The 19,743-nt window shown below is 40.7% G+C and overlaps 1 protein-coding gene across 5 annotated transcripts in view; it reads right to left on the bottom strand.

Moving 5' to 3' along the window:
- MRAP2 (melanocortin 2 receptor accessory protein 2) overlaps window positions 1–19,743 on the bottom strand; it is a 49,250-nt gene that overhangs the window by 13,619 nt on the left and 15,888 nt on the right. For 4 of the 5 annotated variants that reach the window (XM_038553354.1, XM_038553352.1, XM_038553350.1 and 1 more), the window contains 2 exons: window positions 12,675–12,808; window positions 726–825 (listed from right to left, as the gene is read on the bottom strand). In XM_038553354.1, the coding sequence (XP_038409282.1) occupies window positions 726–825; window positions 12,675–12,801 (227 nt within the window). In that variant the 5' untranslated portion in view covers window positions 12,802–12,808. Of the gene's footprint in view, window positions 1–725; window positions 826–12,674; window positions 12,809–19,743 lie in introns of those variants that run through there. The other variant, XM_038553355.1, reaches the window with a different exon arrangement.

Genomic DNA, 19,743 nt, shown 5'->3' with positions numbered 1-19,743 from the left:
TCAACATATGTTATTTTTCTCTTTGTTTGAAGTGTTGGGATAATAAAACTCCTCTATAACATTTCTGAGTTTTTTTGAGATCCATAACTGAACAGATAACCTTCTGATGTTATTCAATGTACGTCAAGCGCCTTGTAATAATTTCCTCCGTAAATCCAAAGCCCAACACAAATTTCCTTTATCCTGCCAGGAGAATTACATAATCCTTGGTGTTTCTTTTTTTTATCCTAGTTTCAAGAAAGCTCAGTGTTGAACTCACTGTTTATTGTCAATAATTCAACTAAGTACCCAGTTATAACTACTTCTCTGTTCCTTGAAATATTTCTTAAAACTGGTTTTCATCCCAGTTTGCTACGGCCTCCCCCCTACACCTGCCACTGTTTTTGGTCTGGTGAGTCATCTAAATTCTTTTGGGAGGAAGGAGAAAATACATCCTAATTAATAAACATTTCAAAATAAAAATCAGGCCTGGATCAGAATTAAGACAATCATAAAGGACCATGAAACCTAGGTTCACAAGGGTCCACCTGAAAATAAGCCCAAAGGGCAAGAGGCAAAGTACCAGGAGGAAGGTGGATCCCACCCAAGGCAACTGGATCCAGGCAGTAAATCCATAACCACCCCCTTTTTCCACCATTGAAAGCAACCCCAGACCTGGATAGTATGTCTGTTTACTTAGTTCCCCATGGGGCTGAATAGGTAATTTAGGAAAGACCCAAACTTACTCTTGGTGTGGAGCTCCCGTCTTGGTCAGCAAAGTCAGCACAAAAAACATGAAAATCACAAAGACAGCGAGACCAACCCAAAATCCAATCACAATGGAATCTGTAAATAGTTAATACTGGGATTAGTACTTCATGGCAGCTTAAAACTTCAACATCCAAGGAATCTGGGCTTTTTGTTACAAGAGGAGAAGAAAATCAGTAATCTAACATTCTTGACCCCATAGTCAACCAGGGACAGAGAGGATGTAGGGAATGAGGGAGATGGAAGAGTCTGCATGCCTCTGGGTTTCTGTCTCAGATAACACTGAGCGACTTTAGCCTTATTGATTCTTGGTTTCCATATCTTGAAGGAATCCAGGATAGAAGGTAGACCATCGAGATCCTTAAGATTCCATTAAAGTGTCCTGAGCTAGAAAATACCCTTTTTTGCAGAGACTGCAATATAAAATTTAAAATAAATTCTGGGAGTCCCTAGCTGGCTTAGAGCATATGAACTTTGATGTCAAGGTCATGAGTTCAAGCCCCATATTGGGCATGGAGCCTGATTAATTAAAAAAAGTGAATTCTGATTCAAACCATCCCAATTTTGTATTTTCACTTATATTCATGCTGGAATAACTCAAGTCTCATTACTTCTTGAGAACATATGAATCACCTCCTGAGTACTCTCCCTGTCTTCTACTTTTCCCTATGCCTCTATGAACCTACTTTATGACAACTCTGTTAATATTGCTCCTTTATAAAAAAATCTCTTCAAAACAAAAACAAAACAAACAACTCTTCAGCAAAAACAGATTTGTCTTTCCCAAATTAAAAGAGATTCCTTATGTAAAGCACTTCCTATGGTGTCTGGCAACTGAGAAAATATTTGCCAGCTTAATAGCTGGTTAAAATTATCATCAATTTCTCCCAGTTTACCCATACTTTAAAACCCATGTTTCCAATTAGACAAAGGAACACTGTGTCCCCATACTTACCTTAACTCTTAGCCATAACTTCCTAAGATCAATAGTTTTTCAGGGGCTCTTACTCTCACCTGGCTGGGACAACTTTCCCCAACACAGAGCTAATGAAAACCTATCCATCCTTCAAAGCCCCTTCCTTACACCATCTCCTTCACAAAGCCTGGACTAACTTCCCTAACTGATGTGTTTTCTCCCTCCTTTGAGCCCCATGACATGTTTATGCTTCTCTACTTCTCTACATGGGCCCTTCCTTGATCCCATCTTGGGTAATAGTCACCCCAAGATATCCCTTGGGACAGAGATGAGACGGGATGGTCTACACAAACTGGCACATATATTATAGGGTCTCAAATCTGGGGGAGGCACCAAAGTTGAATTATTTTACATTTTCTTTTTTAAAGTCTTTTTAAAATTTAAATTCAGCTAATTAATGTATACTGTATTATTAGTTTCAGAGGTAGAGTTTAGTAATTTATCAGTTCATATAACACCCAGTGCTCATTACCTCAAGTGCCCTCCTTAATGCCAGTTACCGCATTCACCCAGTTACCCCACTGTCTTACCCACCTCCCCCTCCAACAACCCCTTTTGTTTCCTATGGTTAAGAGTCTCTTATTCTTTGTCTCCATCTCTGATTTCGTCTTTATTTTTCCCTCCCTTCCCCTGTGATCCTCTATTGTGTTTCTTAAATTCCACATATGAGTGAAATCATATGGTATTTTATCATTCTCTGAATGAGTAATTTTGCTTAATATAATATCCTCTAGTTCCATCCAGGTCATTGCAAATGGTAAGATTTCTTCTTTTTGATGGATGAGTAATATTCTATTATATATATTTATATTTATATTATGTATTTATTTTATATATATATATATATATATATATATATATATATATATATATATATGTATGTATATCACATCTTCTTTATCCAGTCATCTGTCAATAGACATCTGGGTTCTTTCCATATTTTGGCTATTGTGGACATTGCTGCCATAAACACTGGTGTGCAAGTGCCCCTTTAGATCACTATATTTGTATCCTTTGGGTAGATAGCAAGTAGTGCAATTGCTGAGTTGTAGGGTAGCTCTATTTTTAACTTTTTGAGGAACCTCCACACTGTTTTTCTACAATGGCTGTACCAGCTTGCATTCTCATGAGCACTGTAAGAGGGTTCCCCTTTCTCCGCATCCTCACAAATGAGATACCACCTCATATTAGTCAGAATGGCTAAAAATATTTTACATTTTCTGATCTATTCAAAGAAAGGATGCTTAGAAATTTTTTTAAAAAAAGAATTGGTGCTTATACATTAAATGTGTCTAAATGCAAAGCATCATTCTAATTAAATTATGTATTCCCCTTTTACTAAAATGAAGAAATCAGATTAGCAATTTATTCTGAATAATTCGTATTTCATTCTACATACAGGATTGCCCAGAAACTTCTGACATGTGTCATTTAACTATTATTCAACAAGGTTTATTCAGTGGTCTGCATATAAAACTAATATATCTTTCCTTGGATCAAGAGTGCCAAAGAAATAGAAATTACTGACTTTGCCTTATAATACAGTGGAAATGAAGCCTAAAAGGACAAATACCAAAAAATACATATACACAAGTGCAACCAATATGCAACAATAACGTCTAATTGTGGGGGCAGAGCCTATGAAGCACCACTGTACAGATAATGACAGTTCAGCATCCTGCACTTCATCAACTACCTGCATAATAAAAGCAAATTCTAAAAGTATAGGCAAGACTTATATTGAAGTTCTCAGTTGAGAATTTGGCCTAGTCATGTTGATTCATATTGGAAGGTGTTTGCATTAGGCAACTTTCACACATTGTTTTCCAAACAATGGCTGGATCCCCATCAGTCCTTCACTTCTCTAGCTCAGGGTGGGATAATATGGAGGAGGGTTGCCTTTACCCAGCCTAGTTTCTTCTCTCTGCCTTCCTAGTGCCCCAGGGAGCTGATCAAAAAAGCAGCAATAATATGGGGCATGAGAAGGTCATAGCCCTTCCTTGAAGTCACGGGGGAGCAGACTAGGAAGCAGGGCTGTGGTTAGGATTTGAAAATCCCCAGGGATCCAACAGCATTTCCAAGCACTTTCTTGACAACATGGCATCTACATTTCCTATCACAATATGCATTAAGTGGCTCTGGTTATTCATATTCCTCTTCAAACGGAATTTTGGTTCCTGTGACTATTTCCGCTAATTTTCCTCTACCTCATCCCCTACCACATTGGCCTAACCCTAGAGTACTTTTTTACCCTGAGCCCCTTTCAGAGATTATCAGAGGTCTCCATCTCACTCCAAACATATCCAAACTCTCTTGCAGTTTTATTTATATACCAAGTTTCATGGACATGGGTGTTGCAGTAAAACAGGGAAAGCAAAGCCCCTGGCCCTTTCCTGAGAAGGATTCAAAGGTTTACATAAACTGAAGCTCTAATGAGGCCAGTTGGTCATGAAGGCCAAGAGAAGCCTTCTAAAACTGTTTCTAACAGAGCCCAACAGCCGTTTCTGTCCTGCCTATGTAGGGATCATTACAGCACAGAGGTAGAGCAAATTGCCAAGGGGAATTCCAAATGGAATGTGTCATAATAAAATCACTTTCCCTCAACCTGACCACTAATGAATGGAATGAAACAGAGTCAAAAGCTGATGACAGCATGGCTTTCACTGGTGTGATCCTGTTTTTCTCCATGAGTATCTTTTCTACTCTAGGGTAGCATTAGAGCAACTACCCCATCCCAGTCCCCTCCCTTACACCTCCTAAGAATAAATGATGACTTTTCCATCTTGTGGTTGTATGAAAAACAAAGATTAATACTTAACTGAAAGAGGGTTCAGGATATGAGAGCCAGAACTGTCCTCATACCACTTCTGGTTTCTAATGCATTAGGGACAATTTTGTGGTATGAATTCCTGGCAAGGAGCCAACAAGGTTGTTCCAGAACTTGCTTTTACTATGCTCCCAATGATATATCTTACTCTAAGCCTTCGCCAGCTCTAGCTCTGCTTCTCATTTTGATGACCTGGCCTCTTGCTAACTCATCCATGTGTGTGGCTGGCATTTTCTGCAAGCTGGCATATGAAAAAAGGCATGAGATATGGCCTTCACTGGTGGCTCGGAATAAGAGAATGCTCCTTCAGTCTTTCCTCAACACAACATCTCAAATGGCCCTGCTAAAATGTAGAAGTGGCCACACATTGACCCACGGGCTTTGCTTCTGCTTCTCTAAGAACATCTTGTCTCATGTAGCCAGGGTCTTCTTAAATGTCCTATTTCTCTTTCCCTTTATAGCAAAATTCTTTTTTTTAAAAAAAAGATTTTATTTATTTATTCATTCATGAAAGACACACAGAGAGAGGCAGAGACACAGGCAGAGGGAGAAGCAGGCTACATGCCGGGAGCCTGATATGGGACTCGATCCCAGGTCTCCAGGATCTTGCCCTGGGCCAAAGGCAGGCGCTAAACCGCTGAGCCACCCAGGGATCCCTATAGCAAAATTCTTGAGAGATTTGTCTGGTTTCCAGTTCTTTTTTCTTGAACCAATTCTATCAGCCTTTTACTCCCACTCACTCCACAAAGACTATTTTCAAATCATTCCCAATAACTTCTACATTGTAAATCCAACCGTCAAGTCACAATCCTCAACTTACTTGACCTAATAGCAGCATTTGACACAGACCACTGTCTCATCCTTCAAGTTCTTTATTTGGCTTCCAGGAAACACAAGTGCCCTGTTTTATTCCTACCTTTCTGTACATTCCATTTAGGCTCCTTTGCTATTTTCCTCCCAACACCCCCAACTTCTAAATGCTAGCATGTGCCAGGGCTCAGTTTTTGTAGCTCTTCAGTTTTTGTCTATTCTCATTCATCCAGCCTCATAACATTGAATATTGTTTATATGCTGTGATGCTTAAATTCACATGTTCACAGCATACCTCTCCTGCCATGTCCTATTGGATGTCTGACAGGTCTCAATTTACAAGTCTAAAGCTGAGCTCCTGATATTCCTGCTTCTCCCATAGTCTTCTCAGTTCATGGCAATTCTTCCTGTCAATTAGATCACAAACCTTCAAATCATGTTTGGCTCTTCACTTTCTATTATGCCCCATGACCAATCTATTGACAAATCCTATCAGATCTATTGTTAAGAAATATCCAGAATTTATGCACCATTCACCACTCCACTGTCCTCACCATGGCCAAGCCACCATCATCAGCTGCCTGAACTATTGCAATAGCCCCCTAGACTGGCTTTCTGCTTCCAATCTCATCTCCTTCCTTCCCCCCCACCCAGGAGGTCTTATTGAAATTTAAGCCAGATGCTATTCTTCTTCTCCAAATGACATCTCAGAGAAAAAGTCAAAGTCCTTAGCATGACCTCAAAGGCTTTAATACCTCTTTCCTCTTTTCTATTCCCTGACTCCTTTTGCCACCCTGCTTCATCCATTCCTCCGGCATCATGCTGGTCTCCTTGTTTTTCCTTGCATGTTCCATTTCATTCTTGCCATGGAGCATTTTCTAGAATGCTCTTCCCCAGATATCTTACAATTCAATCTCTCACTTCCTTCAGGTCACTTCTCAAATTTCTCCTTCTCAGTATGGCCTTTCATGCTCACTCTGTATAATTTTACCTCCGAACTCCACATCCCCTTTCCCTAATTTATTCTTTTTCTATCACCATAATGCATGGGTTTATTTAACTTGGTTATTGTTTATCTCTCCTACTAGAAGGCAAGATCTATAAGATGACATATTTTTGTCTTTTCTGTTCACTATTGTATCTCCAGTACCTAAAACAGTGCTTACATAACCTGTGGTCAGTAAATATATGCTGAAAAAAGAGTGAATGAGTGCATGTCCATTCTGCTGGCACGAAATATATATATTAGATATATGTCCAGCTCTGATATATTATAAGGTTTAATACCAGATGCAAAACTGAGACCAACAGGAAAATTCGCAATTACCATCAGAGATTGTTTCTCAGACGAAAAACCTTTTAAAGGTAGGAGTCTATTTCAACAAGCAGAAGAACCTGATCTAACTGAAGATGGAGCTACTATTGCCAAGTATGATCTGTTATAGGTAAAGCAAATGAAGGTAACTGTTATTTTCAAGAAATGCTTCCCTTTGAAATGTCTTACTTCTATTTTTCTAAACCTGCACCTGAACTGGCTTTGAATACTGCTCTGCAATACAAGAAGACACACTTGAAGGTCAGAATCACAGCATTTTAAGATGGAAGAGACTAAACCAAAATACATTGTACAATAGTTGACTTAATCTTTTCTATTTTCCTGTATGTCTGTGTTTTACACTTATTATTCTTTTCTATATGTCTATATATTGTCAGGTTCCTGAAATGAAGGACCTCTACTTTGATCAGATTTCTTAAATCAGAACAGTAAGGATTCACCTAGGCATTTTGTTTTTTTCTGATGTGAATGCTAAAACTAACAAAGGCACGCCTTATTAATAGTATAGTAGGTAAAGTTAGTATTCAATGTGTCACCTGTCTGCCTACATTTTGCAGGAATTCTTGCCAGCTATAATCATTTATAGAATATAATATGCTAAAAAAGATTTTCAATTGTCTCTAGAAATGTACCAACCAAAATAATAGCAGCAGGCCTGTCTTCTTTGTCCCTTAAACTAAGGAAAAGTGATAAGAGCAAACTGACAGAAAAATAAAACTTGTGTACTATGCTGTTAAAGTGCATATTGTTGGGAAATATTTGGCAATTTTCCCAGTCATTTTGCTTTCCACTAAAATTCTTTTTAGATTTATTTATTTATTCATGAGAGACACACAGAGAGAGACCAAGACACAGGCAGAGGGAGAAGCAGGCTCCTCACAGGGAGCCCCATGCGGGACTCAATCCTAGACCCCGGGATCATGCCCTGAGTAAAAGGCAGATGCTCAACCACTGGGCCACCCAGGCATCCCTCCACTAAAATTCTTAACAAGCAAGTGTTCTTACCTAAAGATTGCACTCAGAAAAACAACAGGTTAAAGAATTAAAGTAAATGAAGGAGGATCATTTCACACCTTGACAGTAGCAGCCTTCCATTGGATAATCAATGACAGCATATCCTAATGAAATGCATGTGCTTTTTAAAATCCCCACAAAGAAATACTGAGAGAACATCAATAAAGGAAGGAGTGAAAGCATCTAACTATTACTATTCACTTCAGGGATAAAGGATATACAGTTTAATTAATGACTTCTTAAGGAAAAAATATAGTAAGTCCTTGATCCAATAAATGAGTAACTGAAGCCCTTTGCAGCCCCACTAGTGGATACCAGGATGTGGAACCAGCCAGAATATTGTTACAGGATTTTCTCTGCCTTTAGTGCCCACAGTTCTTGGTCACATCACTTCAAAAAATGAAGAGGTAGACCAGATGAAGAGTGGTGGGCAGCAAAGCAATGTTTATTTAGCAATAATATAAAACTCTGAGAGAGGGAGGGGGTGTCCGAGGAAGTTTAGGGGTTTTATGAGCTCTTTGTGGAACTATCTTAAACAATCAGAGTGTGCTGAGTCATGCCAATCAGGGCTTTGGTCACACACCTAGGTTAAAGTCTAGGTTAATGTCAATGTGCTGATGGTCTTTTTTTTTTTTTTTCTTTTGGCTGACATCTAGGGCCTTAGGTCTTAATTGTCCCTTGCGTGTAATTCTGACAAATGCTTGGTGGCTATTTGCCTTATTTTAGGATGTTTTGCAGAAGTCATTTCTGCAAAGGCTGCAAAGCAGAATGCTAATATAGTCCTCTCTAAGCTGCAAAACAGGATGTTAGTGTTTTGGTTTAGCTGTCCTGATTCCTTTCATGTTGGGGATCCTGACCCTGACTACCTAACTGTTCAACTAACTTCTAACAGTATCGCTGCCCTCCAATTGCCCCACTAGAGGCTCTACCATTGCCACCAATCAACAGTGGCTTCTAGGTCTCAAAGACCCACAAATGAAGCCTGGGATCTTGCAGTCCTTTCTGCAACAGGGAAATGGGGACAAAGGCTAGATCACTTAATTAGCTCAAATGGGCAGTTGACCAGGATGGAGACTTAGGAGGCTCCTGAGCTCCCCTCTTTCCACAAACACACTGAATCCACAGCTATGTATGAAGGAATTTCCTCTGAAAGATATCCAGAAACTAGCTAAGTCACTCCTATACCTCTAGCAAATGAAGAAGAGCTGAGACACACTCTTGACAAACCCCCACCCCCAGCAGAGCAACATACGGTTGGATGGAAACCTCCAACTTCCAGCTTCTCCGTAAGAAGGGAAGGGACAGCACATCTAGAGCTCCACTTTTAAGACTACTGCACAGAGATGAGCCCCTAAAATAGCTAGCTCTGAAAGCCACAAGCGCTGGGGCCATGAGAACCCAAAGACTATAGCAAACAAAAAAGCAGTAATTCAAGGGCATGCAAGGCTTCACCACAGCTATCCCACCAAGGCTCAATGCAGAGGAAGCAGGCCAAAACACTCATTTCCCATTCTTTGCCTCGAAGGGGTTTACCTGCATACTTTAAAGGATGCTGCCTTAAGGCCAGGCTTCTAATTTAGCACACATCTAGTGGCTGCCTGCAATCTTTCCCAGAGTGCAGAGAAGCTGGCAACCAACCCTGCCTTCTCCCTCCAGTCTGTTCCAATAAAAACTGGGAGACTTGGTTGAGTCACCAGTATTTCCCTGTAAAGAGCTTATATACAAGTCTGACACCCTAGTTCTTGTGGATACAACCCAAAGGATGGGCTCCCAGTCTGCTGGCTCTGATACCAATAGTGCTTACATTTGAGAGTCCTATAGGACTATAGCAAACAAAGAAGCAGTTCTAAACAAGCATAGGAGCACTTTCACAGCTATCTACTTGGCCTAGAAGAGAAGACTCAGGCAAAAATTGAAAGAACTCTACTACCTCCATTTAAACCTCAAACTTTCTAATTAAGTACTTCTTTCCAGCTTATCTCTTAACTCAGGAAAAAGATTCCTGGGCAAAGCATCCCCTGATGGGAACCGAAACTACCCCATCCAGCAATAAAAGACTACCCTGAGCCAGCAAGACCCTGCCCATGACTGACTCTAAGACAATGATCAATCTGACTTTTACTGCCCACCTTTGTCTCACATTTTCCTTAAATAAACCTGGAAGTATCTGTGTCACTTTGGAGACAGTCTGAGACACTAGTCTGCTGTCTTCTTGATGTTAGCCTCACTGAAACAAATTCCTTTCTTGTTCCACCAGCACTCATCTTTCTGCCTTTGGATTTTGTCAGCTGCAAGTGGCCAAACCTGATATGTTTAGGAACCCCAGAGCTGGGTGCTCTTGCACCCCTGCACCCCTGCTACAAAACGTCCATCTCCTAGTTTCTCCCTGGGAGGGGTTTAATTGCATAGTTTCCCAGCTACTGCTTAAGGATCTGGGTTCTAATCAGGCTGCATCTAGGAGCTCACCACAGTCTTCCCCTTGGGGACACAGACAAGTCTTGACATGCCTGAACTACTGAGAACCACAGAGAACAAAGAAGTTTGCTTTGACAATCATAAAAATTCAAGAGGCGACTAGGACGCCAGGCTAGGCTAAATGACAAGGCTGATCTCTTACACAAGACCACACAAAACTGGGAGAGGCAGCTGTTTTCTCTAATGCAAGGAAACTAGCACAGAGAGTCAAGGAAAATATAGAAATAGAGGACTATGTTTCAAATTGAAAAACAAGATAAATCTCCAAAAACAGATCCTAATGAAATGGAAATAAGTGATTTGCCTGATAGAGAGTTCGAAATAATGGTCATAAACATAGCAAGCAAGCTCCTTGACATTGGTCTTAACAATGATTTTTTTGATTTGATACCAAAAGCAAAGGCAAATGCAACAAAATAAATAAGTGGGACTATATCAAACTCAAAAGCCTCTGCACAGCAAAAGAAAGCACCAACGAAAGGAAAAGGGAACCTCTGGAATGGGAGAAAATATTTGCGAACCACATATCTGATAAGGGGTTAATATCTAAATATAATAAGGAACTCAAAAAAAAAAAATAAGGAACTCATACAATTCAATATCTAAAAGCAATCCAATTAAAAAATGGGAGAAGGACCCAAATAGATATTTTCCAAAGACATCCAAATTGCCAACAGGTACATGAAAAGGTGCTCAACATCACTAATCATCAGGGAAATGCAAACCAAAACCTCAACGAGATACTACATCCCTATTTGGACATCTATTATCAAAAAAGACAAGAGATAAAAAGTGCTGGCGAGGATGTGAAGAAAAGAAAGAAACTATAAGTGCACTGCTGGTGGAAATGTAAGCTGGTACAGCCACTATAATAAATAGTCTGAAGGTTCCTCAAAAAAGTAAAAATAGAACTACCTATGATCCAGCATTCTCACTTCTAGCTAGATATCCAAAAGAAACAAAACCATTATCTTGAGGAGATATCTATGCTCCCACGTTCACTGCAGCATTATTCACAATAACTAAGGCATGGAAGCACCATTTACATAGATGCTCAGACACACACAAATATTAGTCAGCTTTTAAAAAGAAGGAAGTCTCTTGTCATTTATGACAACATGGATGAACCCTGGAGGGCATTATGCTATGTGAAATAAGGCAAATAGAGCAGGCAAATACTGCATGGTAACACTTATATGTGGAACCAAAAAAAAAAAAAAATACCCTCAAACTCATAGAAAGAGGGAGTACAAAAGTGGTTGCCAGGGGCTGGGGGAAACAGGGAGAAGTTGGTAAAAGGGTACAAACTTTCAGTTGTAAGAGGAATATGGTCTGAGGATCTAACATAAAACATGGTTAGTATAGTTGACAATGTGTATTGTATAATTGAAATTTGCAAGACAGTAGAACTTAAATGTTCTCACCAGAAAATAAAGAAAGAAAAATATCTGAGGTGATGAGTGTGTCCATTAACTCCATGGAGGGAATCTTTTCACAACGTATCCATATATTAAATCATCACTTTGTACCCTTTAAATGTATTACAATTTTGTCAATTATATCTCAAGAAAGCTGAAAAAAATTAGAAAGTCTTCCTTTCAAGGGAGCAGCAAGTGAATGTGAGGCATCATGAACACCAAGACAGGTCAGAGTGGCAGCATCCAGGAAATACTAAGAGAGCAAAAGCATTTCCTTTGCCATATTTGCATCTCCATTTCTAATCTTTCTTAGAGTTCGTAATGAGTCCCATTAAGCTGAAGCTGTTAAGAGCCTAAAGTGTTAATGGTGCTATGGATATTCATTCTGAAACAACCAAACATCTCTGGAATATTTATGGGGTAACCACTTCCTACCTGGGAGTGGGCAGTAGCTTCTGGAAAACAGATGCTTTGAGTTGGCCAGTCAGCATGCAGTTATGACTGGAGTTGAACAATAACTTTGCACAGAACTGTATTTCCTCACTCTGTGCTAGATTATTAATCACTCCAATATCATGAAGCACAATTCATGCCTATCACACTGTTAGGAATGGTTGCAGAATGTTCCAGTCCATCATTGTGAACACACACAGATAGACTGCTTTCTACAGTCCCAGAAAACCAGGAGGGCTGAAAGGATGCCACTGACCATGTATTACAAAAAGAAAGTTCTTCAAATAATAGTTCCAGACTTTTCTTTTGTACATATTCTTGGTCCAAATGTTGGACCAAATGTTCACACAGTTTGGGAGAGGTGGAATCATTAATACTTTAAAGCAAATCTCAATTTGAAACCAAGTTCTCTCATTAAGGAAATCTTTCAAGTTCTTTATCACTCATGTAATACCGTCCCTGAGCAATCCGCGTATGTTTGGAAGGGGTGTTTTCTGTGACATGGGGGATACAGAACAGAGTTGTATAAAAAGAATGTTCAGGAAAATTAATCACTGGAGATTTCACAGGTTAAGACAAATACATTATGTTTACAATGGGGAATTGTATAAGACTTACATTTATGAGCCTTCAGTCCTTCAAAGGACACTGGTCCAATTTCATAATATTCATATTCCCAGGTGTAATCAGAATTAGGTGCAGATGGCTGGGATGTTCTGTTAGAAATTAATCTCTGGGCAGACATCTCCACCCTGCACAAATGGAGAAAGGCAAATATAGAACCTGTTAATTCATCCTCAACTGCACAGATACTCTAACTGCTCTTGACCACATTTAGAAGTTCAGAAGGCAAAGTCATCAGAGAAGTCCCATCCACTAGGGCAGGGAGAGGTCCTCACTGGCTGCCTATATTTCACACCAAATGGTCATAATTTTTTTTTAACGTCTCCACTAGACTGGAATGTTTTTGAAATCAGACCCCATGTCTTTTGTTGCTGTCCCCAGAACTTAACCCAGTGCCTGGCACATAACCAACTATCAATAACTGATTTTTAAAAAAGGAAAGGAAGAAGGGAGAGAGTATATCAAAATCTCTGATCTTATAACTTCAGCCCCACCATGTACACCTGCATGAGTATGCAAAGAGTCTAGAGAAAATAAATAAAAAGTACCAGAAGTGAACTTCTGGTATATTGAGCACCTGCTATGCAAAAAGACAAGTAATCAGGGCAGCCCTGGTGGCTCAGCAGTTTAGCATCGCCTTCAACCCAGGGCATGATCCTGGAGACCCGGGATCGAGTCCCACGTCAGGCTACCTGCATGGAGCCTGCTTCTCCCTCTGTCTCTCTTTCTCTCTGTGTCTCTCACGAATAAATAAATAAAAATTAAAAAAAAAGACAAGTAATCAAAGGCTAATTAAATGAAGTAGAAAAAAAAGAGACGTGGTCAACAAAAGTCCCATAATAGGAGAAGATCCTCGGTGGAAGCCTGAATCTTCCCTACTGCTTATTCCCAAAATTTGTCCTACTTTCAGGATATACTGAGTGTCTCCTTTGTGATGATTTTAGATTTAAAAACTCTGATGCCCTTGAGACAAGAGGTTGCACTGTGCAGCATGAATGCCAAAGGTGACAAATCAACAGAGCCAATGTTCAATATTGAGCATCCACTGTGTGTAAGACACTGTAGATTATGGAATGGGAGAAGATGCTTAAAATATAGACACGGACTCCACAGATCTTGCTTTATATTGGAGGAAAGAATACAAAGTAACAAATAGTAATATAAGGGAAAATTTGAAATGAAAAATCAGCCCAAACCAACATTCACTGAGAAGTCATAACCACTGGTTCTCATCCCTAATAACTTTCTGAAGTTCCCTTTCTTCCACCTACCTTGGGTCAGTATCACCCACTACTACCTCTGGGTCACAACCTATAGAGAAGTTGAGGCAAAATCACTATCACTCCTCTGCCCAGAGGCCTGTGTCTCATCTTTCCTTTTTCCTTTATTCCTTAATCCCCAGTCCTGGACTCCACAGAAACAAACTCCAACCCCTCAGCATCATATTGTTCAAAGGACAGTGTGCTCTGATCCAGAGATATATGCTAGTATCAAAACCGGAATGTCGCTGTGAGTGCCCAACCAGACAAATAATTCCTGCAAAAGTAAAAGAGAATGTACCACTTCTATTTTGGAAAAGAAAGGTACACAAATTTTAAGAAAAGCTGACCTTCAACGAAGTATTCGGTAACCTTTCTAACATCAGCACAAAAATAACATAAAATCATTACCACAGTATTGTCTTTGGTCTTTTTATTATTTGAACAAGGGATTATTTCCCTTGATGAAATAAATTTCCTCAGGAAATGAAAATTAATAACTCAAACCCAAGAAACACTATCCTCATTTATGAGCACTTCCTCCAGAAGAAGAGAATTGTGCGTGAGGGAAGAGTAGCTCTTCAGTTTTAGGATTCAGAGATAAATGGTAGATTCAGATATACATAATGTCCATTTGAGACTGTTAAGAATTTCACACCATGCAGGGAAGACATGAGATTTGAAGATGGAGGACCAGAGTTTTCATATGTGTTCTACCTCCATTTGATGTGTTGCCAAGAAATGGTTCTGGCTACCGTTACTAGTAGACACCATTATCATCCCCCTTCTCCAGCTGCCTAACTGGTTTTTCTGCTTCTGCTCTTACTGACCAATTGTGATCCACTCTTCACCTATCAGCCAGTTAGTTAGTCATTAGATTTTATTTATTTATTTAATTAATTATTTATTTATTTATTTATTCATTAGGGAGGGAGGGAGAGGGAGAGGGGGGGAAGAGAGGGAGGGAGGGAGGGAGAGAGAGAGAGAGAGGAGGGGGGTGCACAGGGAGAAGCAGGGTCCATGCAGGGAGCCCGACGTAGGACTCAATCCTGGGTCTTCAGGATCATGCCCTGGGCTGAAGGCAGTGCTAAACCCCTGAGCCACCCGGGCTGCCCCTCAGCCAGTAATTTAAAAAAGAAAAAATTGCCTTTGTCACTTCTTTGGTTAGTATTTTTCAATGGCTTCCCATTTCTCTAAGGACAAAGTCCAAAATCTTTGAAAGGTCCTACAAGGTCATGACTTGGGTCTTGCTGTCTCCTCTCATCTTGCCTCATACGCTACCAAACTGTGCTCACATTCCCTGCAGTTCCTCAGAGACGTCATGCTTTGTGTTCCCTGCTCACATGCTCTTCCCTCTGGTAAGAATGTGCCTTTATCAGACCATCCTATCCTATTCCTCCTTGCCTGCTTATTCTTATCTACAAATCTGGCCCACCACCTATTTTTGTACAACCTCCAAGTGAAGAATGTTTTTTATAATTTTTCATGATTGGAAAACAATTTTTTTTAGAGAGCTCATATGTGAGCATGGGGGAAGGGGCAGAGGGAGAGAGAGAATCTTAAACAGGCTCCATGCTCAGTGCAGAGCCTAATGTTGGGCTCGATCTTACAACCCTGAGATCATGACTTGAGCTGAAATCAAGAGTTGGATGCTTAACTGACTGAGCCACCCAGGCACTCCTGGAAAACAATTTTTAAATAATATTTTGTGACATAAAAAAAATTTTACGAAATTCAAATATTGGAGTCCATAAATAAAGTTTCATTGGAACACAGCCACCCTTGTTTTTGTATTTTTTTTTTATGGTTTCTCTAGTATTATAATAGCAGAGCTGTGCAGTGACAACAGAGATAGTATGGTCCAAAAAGCTCAAAACATTTACTTTCTGTTATTTTATAGAAAAAGTTTGCCAGCCCTCCTTTAGAACAATGGGGGTAAAAATCTAAGCTTCAATTTTTCTCATCAGGAAAATGATGATGATAACTACCCATTTCATGGAGTTACTGTAAAGATTAAATGTGATATTACGTGAAGTATGGGTAGTCAGCACCCAGTTAAGGTCAACACATAGCAGCCAGCACTATTATTAAATACTAGTCTGATACAGAAAAGCCTAGACTTCTTCTTCAAGCATCACTAACTTCCCTGTCAGCCAATTCCTATCAAATTCACCATGTGGTTCATTGATCTGTGCACCCTAGAAAAATGAATAAAATTATAATAAAAAATTACTCAAAAGGCATTCATTTAGATGCTTTAAAAGTTTTAATGAGAAATATGTCCATCATGGGATTCCTGCTGTTCCAACAAGTCAAAAGTATGATAATAATCTCTCCTGTTTTTTAAGGAAAATAATATGAAGTCTGGTTTGACCATCTCATTTTTATTGGAAGTCAGGTATTACAGGCAGTGTAATAAGCAGAGCAGAGAGAGGCACTAGACTTCATCTAGTATTGAAATAGATAATCTAAAAATAACAAAAAGTACATAAAACAATGAAGGAAATAAAGAGGGGAGGGTTTTCCATTCTCTGTATAAGCTGTTCTCCACATCTGTACCTAGCAGTGACCCCTGTGCCTGCCCAGGCCGATGTGCCCAGCAGGCCTCCCTGCTACTCTCTCAAGTCAGAAAGAAGCATTCTGGCCACCCTCACAGGGCTGGCCAGGAACTAGCAAATAGATTATGTCTGTACAAAACCTCAGATATCCAGAAATCTCAGTGCTTCATTCACCAGAGAGAAAGGGTTTTGTCATTCCTTCTTTTACTCTCCCTTACACCATTCCTGTTGACCTAAATGAACTATTTAGGGATGGCTACAGATCAAAGGGTAATGAAAGGCACATGTGCAAAGATCCTGAACGTGGAAAGTCCATGCTTTAAGAGAGAAGCAAAGTGCTGACAAATGCCTGGAGATGAGAGGTGTGAAGAGCAGAGCCAGTCTTATCACAGGTTCTCCAGGGAAGAAGAATGAAATGCTAGACGGCCTCTCCCAGAATGGCCATCACTTTGGTAGCCTTTAGATAACAGGGGGTGGGGTGGAGCAGGAGGAGGCTTTTGCTGTCACCAGGTATTTCATCTAGGTTCTTGAATCCCAAAGTTGGGTTTGGAGGACAGCATCTCTGCCCCCACCCCCTCAAGCAGTCACCTAGCACCCTTGAGAAAGCCCATGGGACAACATTTTTCATCCACGTCTCAAATTCATTGGCTTGGGCCATCAAACATACAAGGGCATGAAACAAACAGAAGACTGTAGTCTGGCAGGATTTTGTACACTGCCCATTTCTGAAGCTTAGAGTTGCCTGTTGGAGTTTTGCAGAAACAGAGGCTGGCACTGTCTCACCATCTGGGAAGTGCCAGCACCTCTGGGCTGTGGCCCCCAGAGTCTGATATTTCCACTACAGTGAAAATATCTGGGCCACAACACCCAGTGTGGGAGAGGCAGCCTGGTGCCAAGGCTTGCTCACCGGGGTGCTGAAAGCAAACAGCTGCTCTCTCCAGAACACAGCAAACAGGAAATGCAGGGCTCAGCGATGTGGCTGCCTTCTATGCCTCTGCTGCTCCTGAGCACCCCCTCCCCAGATGTCCTTAATGTCAGATTTCTTCATAATATTAGCATCATGAAAAACAACTTCTTCCAGAGGAAATGCATCCTAAGCAAGCTTCCTAGAGCAGCCCAGCAGCCGAGAGACCAAGCGGCTGAAAACACTCCTGACAACAATAGTGAAAAATTATAACTGAGCCTTTAAGCCACACCTGAGAAGGAAGCTTACTTTTTCCAGGTGCACATGTGGTAGTTTAGGCCAATTTATATAGACCTGGAGGAGGGAGGAAGGTCTCAAACCCAAACGGAGAAAGCATGGCTAGCAGCCCCAGACAGCAATCAAGGCCTTGTAAGCATCACCCCTTCTCCCGTACACATTTCCAACACTCTCATTCCTCCCAGTTACCCCATCTTTCTTCCTCCAATCCAGCTTCCTACACCACTCCTGGGCACACTGTGTCCTTCTTAAAGACAGGTCAAGCAACTCTCTCCACCACCTTCAAACTGGGAAGATACCTGTGGAGAGAATAAAGGCTCTTCATCCATCTCCTTGGAGGGCCATGCTCGGTAGGCATGCCAACAGGGCTATTTTCTTGAAGTTGGACCTTGATTTCCATATTAAAGTGTAAACATCAGCAAAAGTGTTTTCCCAGTGGCTACCAATTCAGTCACAGGACATTAAGGAGATCCAAAAGATGCCTATAAACCCTACAAAATGAGCGCACGCGTACACACACACGGCAGCCTAGCCAGAAAGGTACTCCAAAAAGCTCTGACCAGTGCCACAGATGGGAAGCCCATGGTAACCAGCATGTCTGGAGGAAAACCGAATGACCCATTCAGATTTGAGGTCAAAATTCCCAATTGTGCACTATCTTCTTTTTCTTTAATCTCCAAACTCCAGTAGTGGGCCTACCACCCAGGATGCAGTCTCTGTTCTGTTCTATCCAGGTCTCATTGGTTATCTGTTCTCATCTCTTTCTTCCTTCTATTCCTAAGAACAAACTTCCCCAGCAAAACACAGAGAAGTCACTCTCTTAAGCCATCATCCTTGGTCTCTCCAAGCAAAGGCATTTCAGAAACCAAAAGTAAAGCCTGGTTAGCCTGCACTCTGGTGGCTAAGGAGCCCAAGGTCAGATCTGAATCGTATCTTTAGAAGCTTAATTCTCTCATTGCACAGAGATGTGATGAGGCCCTCAAGTGAAGACTATTGGTGCACTCAGTTGACCTGCATCTCAGTGAGTAGGACCACACAGAGATCAGATGAGAGTCTGCAAGCTATGAGTCAGATTCATCAGAGCCCCTGATGAATTTCCATAAGGCATTTCCATAAGGCAACACATCCCAGCAAGGAATTATGCTTTACCTTCTAAAATTGGAGCCTCTGTGGTCTCCTCCCAGGGCAGTGCTTAAAAAACTGCAGACGTTTTCCCCAGTTTACTTTTCCTTTTTATAGATTCTGTGTGAGCCACTCCCTTCTGTTTGGACTCATCACTTTAATTCTCAAGTTTGCATATTCCTTTTCTGTGAACCCATTTTAAATCAGCGACTTCTTTCACAGAGTGTGGATTTTTATTTCTTCCAGTTGAAGAGGTCTTGCTTCTGGGACTTTGAAGTCTTCTCCTCCTAACTACTTTCTTTTGACTGGAGCGTGCATCTTACTTTTGAATTCTGAATCTCTGGCCACTTAGGTCAGCCTAGAGATATCACACACTCACACACAAATATACATACACATGCACTTGTTCCCTTCTCAAATGGACATATTCCCAAATGTCTCTATACTACCAAGTTTTATGCTATTCCTCAGTATTTCCTAGAACATTACCCAGCAGACTTCATAAATGTGGTGACTGACATTTGGCAGAGAAATTCTGGATGCATCTTCTTCCTGTCTATCCTCACATTTCTGCCTCATAGTAGCAACTTGTTCCAGGAGCAAAGCATGGAATGGACAGTGTTCCCAGGCCTGGAGACTACCTCAGAATTAAAATCAGAATCAATGCAGATAGAAGAACGACTTCCAAAGCTAGACACAGGACTTTATATTTTGTGCAGATAAATATTCAGTCACCATCTGAAATGGAGAGATGCTTAAATAACAGGTGGGCTTCCTTCTTCCATCAGTGGGTGCCTCCAAGAGGACAGCGGTTTAGACTCTTAAATCTACCTCCTCAACTTATACCCTGGGCAGCCACATAGCAGTAGGTAGACTAGAAAGTAATTTTTTTAGAGTTATCATTTCCTGACTCTGTCAGACTC

Source organism: Canis lupus, chromosome 12 (genome assembly GCF_011100685.1).
Source record: "Canis lupus familiaris isolate Mischka breed German Shepherd chromosome 12, alternate assembly UU_Cfam_GSD_1.0, whole genome shotgun sequence".
Taxonomy (NCBI): Eukaryota; Metazoa; Chordata; class Mammalia; order Carnivora; family Canidae; genus Canis; species Canis lupus.
This window is presented reverse-complemented; position numbering and strand designations above follow the sequence as displayed.